This window comes from Chiloscyllium plagiosum, unplaced genomic scaffold (assembly GCF_037043375.1).
Source record: "Chiloscyllium plagiosum isolate Xiang-an unplaced genomic scaffold, Cpla_swu_hap1 HiC_scaffold_37, whole genome shotgun sequence".
NCBI lineage: Eukaryota > Metazoa > Chordata > Chondrichthyes > Orectolobiformes > Hemiscylliidae > Chiloscyllium > Chiloscyllium plagiosum.
In genome coordinates this window covers 1,078,490-1,088,970 of record NW_028270175.1, presented here as the reverse complement: position 1 = coordinate 1,088,970, position 10,481 = coordinate 1,078,490, and the positions used below count along the sequence as shown (strand labels likewise).

At 63.4% G+C, this 10,481-nt stretch overlaps 1 protein-coding gene across 1 annotated transcript in view; it reads left to right on the top strand.

The window, feature by feature from the left end:
• Positions 1-4,407: 4,407 nt before the first annotated feature.
• taf10 (TAF10 RNA polymerase II, TATA box binding protein (TBP)-associated factor) overlaps positions 4,408-10,481 on the top strand; it is a 17,744-nt gene continuing 11,670 nt past the window's right edge. Inside the window, exon 1 of the mRNA XM_043676352.2 lies at positions 4,408-4,545. Within this exon, the coding sequence (XP_043532287.1) occupies positions 4,473-4,545 (73 nt within the window). The 5' untranslated portion in view covers positions 4,408-4,472. The remainder of the gene's footprint in view (positions 4,546-10,481) is intronic.

Sequence of the window (10,481 nt, the reverse complement as noted above, 5' to 3'; positions counted from 1 at the left end):
ATCCCCCCCCCCCCCCCGCCTGCTCCAGACCCATATCTCCCCCCCCCCCCGCCTGCTCCAGACCCATATCCCCCCCCCCGCCTGCTCCAGGCCCATATCCCCCCCCCCCCCCCGCCTGCTCCAGGCCCATATCCCCCCCCCCCCCCCCCCCCGCCTGCTCCAGACCCATATCCCCCCCCCCCCCCCCCGCCTGCTCCAGGCCCATATCCCCCCAAAACCTTCCTATTCATGTACTTACCCAAATGTCTTTTAAATGTTGTAACAGCGCCCAAATCCACCACTTCCTCAGGAAGTTCATTCCACACACAAATCACCCTCTATGAAAAAGGTTTACCCTTGTATATTTTTTAAATGATTAGATTCGATTCCCGACAGCGTGGAAACAGGCCCTTCGGCCCAACAAGTCTACACCGACCCTGTGAAGAGTAACCCACCCAGACCCATTCCCCTACATTTACCCCTTACTAACACTACATGCAATTTAGCATGGCCAATTCACATGACCTGCACATCTTTGGACTGTGGGAGGAAACCGGAGTACCCAGAGGAAACCCATGCAGACACTAGGAGAATGTGCAAACTCCACAAAAACAGTTGCCCGAAGCTGGAACGGATCCCGAGTCCCTGGCACTGTGAAGCAACAGTGCTAACCACTGAGCCACCTGCCGCCCCCACAGCAATCTTTCTCCTTTCACCTTAAAAACATGCCCTTTAGTCCTGAAATCCCCAGTCCTAGGGTAAAGATACCTATCATTCACCCTATCTATGCCCCTCATGATTTTATAAATCTCTATAAGGTCACCCCTCAACCTGCGTTCCAGTGAAAAGAGTTCCATCCTCTCCTTATAATTCAAATCCTCCAATCCTGGCAACATCCTGGTAAATCTTATTTTGAACCCACTCCGACTTCATAACATCCTTCCTAAATGAGAGCGACCAGAACTGGACACAGTACTCCAGCAGAGGCCTCAACAACATCCTGAACAACCTCAACTTGATGTCACAACTCCTATACCCAAAGGTCTGAGCAATAATTGCAAGCATGCTAAATGTCTTCTTAACCATCCTATCTGCATGTGATGCAAATTTCAAAGAATTGTGTGTCTGAATCCCCCTCAGTCTCTGTTCTCTGAGATGTTTCACTGGTCAGTGAATCCTGGAGAAAGTGAGATCTGCAGATGCTGGAGATCAGAGTCGAGAATGTGTTGCTGGAAAAGCACAGCAGGTCAGGCAGCATTCAAGGAGCAGGAGGATCGACGTTTCGGGTTAGAGCTCTTCATCAGGAATGGCACCCTGACCATCTCTGTGGTTAACCCTGTTCCTGAAAGCCAAGGGCACTTCTCAGTAAAACTGAGTCACCTACCTTCCAAGATTGGGAGAGAGGGAGATCCTCCAACTGTTCCATGCTGGCCCTAATAGCCAGAAGGGGGTCAGTCAGTGATAGATGCCCCATTAACCTGGCTTCTGGCACCCTCTGTCCCATCCAGGGACAATCCCCGTGCCCCCACCTCTGGATTTCAACATCAATGTATCAGCATCAACTTTGACCACTGATTAGCTTGTTAGATAATTATCCAGCTCCCTTTGGAAAACCGGGATTGAACCATCCACCAGTGCTCTCAGGCAGTGTATTCCAGACCTTATCCACTTATTTTGTGATAATATTTCCCCAAAGTACCTTTACATTCACCTGATATCATTCTGCTTTGGTCCTTGACCCTTCTCCCATCTGATGTTGAATACATAGGAACAGGGAACAAGAGTTGGCCAGTTGCCCCTTTGAGCCTGCTTCGCCATTCAATAAAATCATGACTGATATGATTTTAATCTCAATTCCACATTTCTGGGTATCATTTGATAATCTTTCACCCTCTTGATAATCAAGAATTCATCGACCTCTGCCTTAAAAATATTTAAAGATTCTGCATCCACTACCTTTGAGGAAGGGAATTCCAAAAATCCACAACCTTCGGAGAGGAAGACTCTGTCAAGACTCCACATGATTTTGAACTCCTGTACCAAATTTCCTCTCAACCTTATTTTCAACAATTCCAATCTGCCATGAAGTTCCACATTCATGGGATCATTCTTGTGAATGTTTCAACACTTTACACAGTGCAATGTTCACAAGTGAATGAAACTGTACAATTCAAGATCGGAGACAGTGACGGAGAGTAACCAGACTCGGCCCAGACAATCAAAAAGGCCAACCTCCCATCTATAGAATCCATCTACCAGGCCCGCTGTCAAGGAAAGGCTGCCAGCATTCTCAAAGATCCATTCCACCCTGGCAATGTTTTTCTACAACCTCAACCATCAGGTAGAAGGTACAGAAGCCTGAACACACTCACCAGCCAGTTTCGAAACAGTTTCTATCCTACTGTTGTTAGAATACTGAATGGATTCACAAACTCTTAGCATTCGCCTGTACCTGTGTTTTGGTTTTTGCTGCTGTTTACCTATTATTTACTTATATTTGCTATCTAACTGTGTGATCTGCCTGTATTGCTCGCAAGACAAAGCTTTTCAGTGTGACGTGACAATAAACTCAGTTCAATTCAAATACACCATTTGAAGCTTTTATAAAATTTCATAATAACTTTCTTGTAAAGCCCAAGAACACAAATGAATAGATTCAAGGACACCTTCTTCCTCGCAGTTTTCAGACTTTTGAACACACCTCTCAAATGTTGATTCTGTTCTCTCTCTCTCTCTGCACCTTCCCTATGGTTGTAACACCGTGTTGTGCTACACTGACGTTCTTTGTATCCTACGATCTGCCTGTATAACCTGCAAAACAACACCTTTCACTGTATCTCAGTACATATGACAACAATAAATCAATCAATAAATCAGCTTATTACTGTTATCGTGAACCTGTAATCTTATGCAATTTGTCGACCCCTAACCCAAAGCGGATGATTTGATTTAATTTATTATTGTCACAAGTACCTAGGTATAGTGAGAAGTTTTGTTTTGAATTGAATTGAATTCAATTCAATTATTATTGTCACATGTACCTAGGTAAAGTGAGAAGTTTTAGGCAAAAGTGAGGACTGCAGATGCTGGAAACCAGAGTCGAGATTAGAGTGGTGCTGGAAAAGCACAGCAGGTCAGGCAGCGTCCGAGCAGCATGAAAATCGACATTTCGGGCAAACGCCCTTCATCAGGAATGGAGGCAGGGAGCCTCCAGGGTGGAGAGATAAATGGAAGGGGGTTAGGGGTGGGGAGAAGGTAGCAAAGAGTACAATAGGTGAATGGAGGTGGGGATAGAGGTGATAGGTCAGAGGGGAAGGTGGAGTGGATAGGTGGAAAGGAAGATAGGCAGGTAGGACAGGTCATGAGGATAGTGCTGAGCTGTAAGTTTGGAACTGGTGTAAGGTGGAGGGAGGGAAATTGAGGAAACTGGTGAAGTCCACATTGATGACCTGGGGTTGAAGTGTTCCCAGGCGAAAGATGAGGTGTTCTTCCTCCAGATGTCGGGTGGTGAAGGAGGGGAGGTGGAGGAGGCCCAGGACCTGCATGTGCTCGGCAGAGTGGGAGGGGGAGTTGAAATGTTGGGCCACGAGGCGGTGGGGTTGATTGGTGCGGGTGTCCCAGAGATGTTCCGTAAAGTGCTCTGCTAGGAGGCATCCAGTGTCCCCAATGTAGAGGAGACCGCATCGGGAGCAACGGATACAATAAATGATATTAGTGGATGTGCAGGTGAAACTTTGGTGGATGTGGAAGGCTCCTTTGGGGCCTTGGATGGAGGTGAGGGGGGAGGTGTGGATGCAGGTTTTGCAATTCATGCAGTGGCAGGGGAGGGTGCCAGGATGGGAGGGTGGACCTGACCAGGTGGTCGCAGAGAAGTTGTGAGAAGTTTTGTTTTACGTGCAGAACGGGCAGATCAAACCTTACAAAGTACATCAGGTTAATAGAACAGAGCTAGGAATACAATGCTATGGCTGCAGAGAAGGTGCAGAGAGAGATCAACATTAAATTTAAAATTTGAGAGGTCCATTCAGAAGTTTGATAATATCGGAGAAGAAGCTGTTCTTGAATATTTCTCTGTACGAGTTCCTGCAGCTCCTTCAGAAGTTAATGTTCCGCATTCTTTTATATAGTTTCTCCCATTAGCTGATCATAATGAACCAGTTGGACCTCAGTGAGTGATTCCCTTTGGTTTTGAGATTATCCCTATTCCAGTCCTGACTCCTTGGACACTTGGCTTTGATTTGTGCAGGGGAAACCTTACTGCTCAGTTTTAACGCTGCTATCACAAAGAAGCGGGAGTTGGTTTGGTTTGGTTTGATTTGATTTAATTTAATTTGTTGTTTCGTCAATGGTTGGGGGACGAACTAAACTCGGAACCGAGTTTTGGGGCTGTGTGTTTCCGGTGCGAGGGATTTATCCGGGGACCGGAAGGGAAGGTATTTCCGGTGGAGCCCAATGATGGCGGTTCGAGGGTGAGGCGCCGGCAGTCACTCACCATGAACCCGGAGACGGTGCAGCTGAGCCTGGGATCGGGGGGATCCACAGGAGGGGCCTCGGGGACGGCGACCGGTGAGTGCTGTCCCCCCCGGGGGCGGGGAGAGTTACCACATCGCCGCCCGCCCGCCCAAACGCTTCTCCCCCCCCCCCCCCCACACTCCCCCCCCCCCCCCCCCACACTCCCCCCAAACCCCTCCCCCCCCTCCCCCCAAACCCCTCCCCCCCACCCCCCCTCACACTCCTCCCCCCCACCCCCCCTCACACTCCTCCCCCCCTCCCCCCCCCCTCACACTCCTCCCCTCACACCCCCCCTCACACTCCTCCCCCCCCACCCCCCCTCACACTCCTCCCCCCCCTCCCCCCCTCACACTCCTCCCCCCCCTCCCCCCCTCACACTCCTCCCCCCCCTCCCCCCCTCACACTCCTCCCCCCCCACCCCCCCTCACACTCCTCCCCCCCCTCCCCCCCTCACACTCCTCCCCCCCCTCCCCCCCTCACACTCCTCCCCCCCCTCCCCCCCTCACACTCCTCCCCCCCCTCCCCCCCTCACACTCCTCCCCCCCCACCCCCCCTCACACTCCTCCCCCCCCCACCCCCTCACACTCCTCCCCCCCACCCCCCTCACACTCCTCCCCCCCACCCCCCTCACACTCCTCCCCCCCACCCCCCTCACACTCCTCCCCCCCACCCCCCCTCACACTCCTCCCCCCCACCCCCCTCACACTCCTCCCCCCCCCACCCCCCCCTCACACTCCTCCCCCCCACCCCCCTCACACCCTCCCCCCCACCCCCCTCACACTCCTCCCCCCCACCCCCCTCACACTCCTCCCCCCCACCCCCCCTCACACTCCCCCCCCACCCCCCCACACTCCTCCCCCCCCCACCCCCCCCTCACACCCTCCCCCCCACCCCCCCCTCACACTCCACCCCCCCCCCCCCCTCACACTCCTCCCCCCCCACCCCCCCTCACACTCCTCCCCCCCACCCCCCCTCACACTCCTCCCCCCCACCCCCCCCTCACACCCCCCACCCCCCCACCCCCCCCTCCACACTCCTCCCCCCCACCCCCCCTCACACTCCTCCCCCCCACCCCCCCTCACACTCCTCCCCCCCCACCCCCCCCTCACACTCCTCCCCCCCCACCCCCCCAAACCCCTCCCCCCCACCCCCCCCAAACCCCTCCCCCCCACCCCCCCTCACACTCCTCCCCCCCACCCCCCTCACACTCCTCCCCCCCCACCCCCCTCACACTCCTCCCCCCCCACCCCCCCTCTCACACCTCCCCCCCCACCCCCCCTCACACTCCCCCCCCCCCACCCCCCCTCACACTCCTCCCCCCACCCCCCCTCACTCCTCCCCCCCCTCACACTCCTCCCCCCCCACCCCCCCTCACCCCCCACCCCCCTCACACTCGTCCCCCCCACCCCCCTCACACTCGTCCCCCCCCACCCCCCCTCACACTCGTCCCCCCCCACCCCCCTCACACTCGTCCCCCCCACCCCCCTCACACTCGTCCCCCCCACCCCCCTCACACTCCTCCCCCCCCCACCCCCCTCACACTCCTCCCCCCCCACCCCCCTCACACTCCTCCCCCCCCACCCCCCCCCTCACACTCCCCCCCCCCACCCCCCTCACACTCCTCCCCCCCCCACCCCCCTCACACTCCTCCCCCCCCCACCCCCCCCACCCCCCTCACACTCCTCCCCCCCCACCCCCCTCACACTCCTCCCCCCCCACCCCCCTCACACTCCTCCCCCCCCCACCCCCCTCACACTCCTCCCCCCCACCCCCCTCACACTCCTCCCCCCCCACCCCCCTCACACTCCTCCCCCCCCACCCCCCCTCACACTCCTCCCCCCCCCACCCCCCTCACACTCCTCCCCCCCACCCCCCTCACACTCCTCCCCCCCCACCCCCCTCACACTCCTCCCCCCCCACCCCCCTCACACTCCTCCCCCCCCACCCCCCTCACACTCCTCCCCCCCCACCCCCCTCACACTCCTCCCCCCCACCCCCCTCACACTCCTCCCCCCCCACCCCCCTCACTCCTCCCCCCCACCCCCCTCACACTCCTCCCCCCCCCCCCCACCTCACACTCCTCCCCCCCCACCCCCTCACACTCCTCCCCCCCCACCCCCCTCACACTCCTCCCCCCCCCCACCCCCCCTCACACTCCTCCCCCCCCACCCCCCCTCACACTCCTCCCCCCCCACCCCCCTCACACTCCTCCCCCCCCACCCCCCCTCACACTCCTCCCCCCCCCACCCCCCTCACACTCCTCCCCCCCCACCCCCCCTCACACTCCTCCCCCCACACCCCCCCTCACACTCCTCCCCCCACACCCCCCCTCACACTCCTCCCCCCACACCCCCCCTCACACTCCTCCCCCCACACCCCCCCTCACACTCCTCCCCCCACACCCCCCCTCACCACTCCTCCCCCCCCACCCCCCCCTCACACTCCTCCCCCCCCCCCCCCCTCACACTCCTCCCCCCCACCCCCCCTCACACTCCTCCCCCCCACCCCCCCTCACACTCCTCCCCCCACACCCCCCCTCACACTCCTCCCCCCCACCCCCCCTCACACTCCTCCCCCCCACCCCCCTCACACTCCTCCCCCCCACCCCCCTCACACTCCTCCCCCCCACCCCCCTCACACTCCTCCCCCCCACCCCCCCTCACACTCCTCCCCCCCACCCCCCTCACACTCCTCCCCCCCACCCCCCCTCACACTCCTCCCCCCCACCCCCCCCTCACACTCCTCCCCCCCCACCCCCCCTCACACTCCTCCCCCCCACCCCCCCCTCACACTCCTCCCCCCCCACCCCCCCTCACACTCCTCCCCCCCACCCCCCCTCACACTCCTCCCCCCCACCCCCTCACACTCCTCCCCCCCACCCCCCCTCACACTCCTCCCCCCCCTCACACACCTCCCCCCCCCCACCCCCCCTCACACTCCTCCCCCCCCACCCCCCCCTCACACTCCTCCCCCCCCACCCCCCCTCACACACCTCCCCCCCCACCCACCCCCCCTCACACTCCTCCCCCCCCACCCCCCCTCACACTCCTCCCCCCCCACCCCCCCTCACACTCCTCCCCCCCCACCCCCCCTCACACTCCTCCCCCCCCCACCCCCCTCACACTCCTCCCCCCCCACCCCCCCTCACACTCCTCCCCCCCCCACCCCCCTCACACTCCTCCCCCCCTCACACACCTCCCCCCCACCCCCCCTCACACTCCTCCCCCCCCACCCCCCCCTCACACTCCTCCCCCCCCACCCCCCCTCACACTCCTCCCCCCCCACCCCCCCTCACACTCCTCCCCCCCCACCCCCCCTCACACTCCTCCCCCCCACCCCCCCTCACACTCCTCCCCCCCCCCACCCCCCCTCACACTCCTCCCCCCCCCACCCCCCCTCACACTCCTCCCCCCCCACCCCCCCTCACACTCCCTCCCCCCCCACCCCCCCCTCACACTCCTCCCCCCCCCACCCCCCCCTCACACTCCTCCCCCCCCACCCCCCCTCACACTCCTCCCCCCCCACCCCCCCTCACACTCCTCCCCCCCCCACCCCCCCTCACACTCCTCCCCCCCACCCCCCCTCACACTCCTCCCCCCCACCCCCCCTCTCACACCTCCCCCCACCCCCCCTCTCACACCTCCCCCCCACCCCCCCTCTCACACCTCCCCCCCCACCCCCCCTCACACTCCTCCCCCCCCCACCCCCCCTCACACTCCTCCCCCCCCTCTCACACCTCCCCCCCACCCCCCCTCACACTCCTCCCCCCCCACCCCCCCTCACACTCCTCCCCCCCCTCACACTCCTCCCCCCCACCCCCCTCACACTCCTCCCCCCCACACCCCCCTCACACTCCTCCCCCCCACACCCCCCTCACACTCCTCCCCCCCCACACCCCCCTCACACTCCTCCCCCCCCACACCCCCCTCACACTCCTCCCCCCACATCCCCCTCACACTCCTCCCCCCACACCCCCCTCACACTCCTCCCCCCACACCCCCCTCACACTCCTCCCCCCACACCCCCCTCACACTCCTCCCCCCACACCCCCCTCACACTCCTCCCCCCACACCCCCCTCACACTCCTCCCCCCACACCCCCCTCACACTCCTCCCCCCACACCCCCCTCACACTCCTCCCCCCACACCCCCCTCACACTCCTCCCCCCACACCCCCCTCACACTCCTCCCCCCACACCCCCCTCACACTCCTCCCCCCCACACCCCCCTCACACTCCTCCCCCCACACCCCCCTCACACTCCTCCCCCCACACCCCCCTCACACTCCTCCCCCCACACCCCCCTCACACTCCTCCCCCCACACCCCCCTCACACTCCTCCCCCCACACCCCCCTCACACTCCTCCCCCCACACCCCCCTCACACTCCTCCCCCCACACCCCCCTCACACTCCTCCCCCCACACCCCCCTCACACTCCTCCCCCCACACCCCCCTCACACTCCTCCCCCACACCCCCCTCACACTCCTCCCCCCACACCCCCCTCACACTCCTCCCCCCACACCCCCCTCACACTCCTCCCCCCACACCCCCCTCACACTCCTCCCCCCACACCCCCCCTCACACTCCTCCCCCCACACCCCCCTCACACTCCTCCCCCCCACCCCCCCCTCACTCCTCCCCCCCACCCCCCCTCACACTCCTCCCCCCCCACCCCCCCTCACACTCCTCCCCCCCCACCCCCCCTCACACTCCTCCCCCCCTCTCACACCTCCCCCCCCACCCCCCCTCACACTCCTCCCCCCCACCCCCCCTCACACTCCTCCCCCCCTCACACTCCTCCCCCCCCACCCCCCCCTCACACTCCTCCCCCCCACCCCCCCTCACACTCCTCCCCCCCCACCCCCCTCACACTCCTCCCCCCCCACCCCCCTCACACTCCTCCCTCCCCTCACACTCCTCCCCCCCCACCTCCCCTCACACTCCTCCCCCCCCCCACACCACCCTCACGCTCCTCTCCCCCCAAACCCCTTCTCCCCCCCAAACCCCTTCTCCCCCCCAAACCCCTTCTCCCCCCCAAACCCCTTCCCCCCCCCAAACCCCTTCCCCCCCCAAACCCCTTCCCCCCCCAAACCCCTTCCCCCCCCCAAACCCCTTCCCCCCCCCAAACCCCTTCCCCCCCAACCCTTCCCCCCAAACCCCTTCCCCCCCAAACCCCTTCCCCCCAACCCCTCCCCCCCAAACCCCTTCTCCCCCCCAACCCCTTCCCCCCCCACCCCTTCCCCCCCCCAACCCCTTCCCCCCCCAACCCCTTCCCCCCCCAACCCCTTCCCCCCCCAACCCCTTCCCCCCCCCCAACCCCTTCCCCCCCCCCACCCCTTCCCCCCCCCCCACCCCTTCCCCCCCCCCCCACCCCTTCCCCCCCCCCCAACCCCTTCCCCCCCCCCCCAACCCCTTCCCCCCCCCCCCAACCCCTTCCCCCCCCCCCCACCCCTTCCCCCCCCCCCCACCCCTTCCCCCCCCCCCCCCACCCCTTCCCCCCCCCCCCACCCCTTCCCCCCCCCCCACCCCTTCCCCCCCCCCCCACCCCTTCCCCCCCCCCCCACCCCTTCCCCCCCCCCCACCCCTTCCCCCCCCCCCCACCCCTTCCCCCCCCCCCCAACCCCTTCCCCCCCCCAATCCCTCCCCCCCCCCCCCCAATCCCTTCCCCCCCCCCAATCCCTTCCCCCCCCCCCAATCCCTTCTCCCCCCCCCCAATCCCTTCTCCCCCCCCCCAACCCCTTCTCCCCCCCCCCAACCCCTTCTCCCCCCCCCCCCCCCAACCCCTTCCCCCCCCCCCAACCCCTTCCCCCCCCCCCCAACCCCTTCCCCCCCCCCAACCCCTTCTCCCCCCCCCCCAACCCCTTCCCCCCCCAACCCCTTCCCCCCCCCCCCAACCCCTTCCCCCCCCCAACCCCTTCTCCCCCCCCCAACCCCTTCTCCCCCCCCCCCAAACCCCTTCCCCCCCCCAAACCCCTTCCCCCCCCCAAACC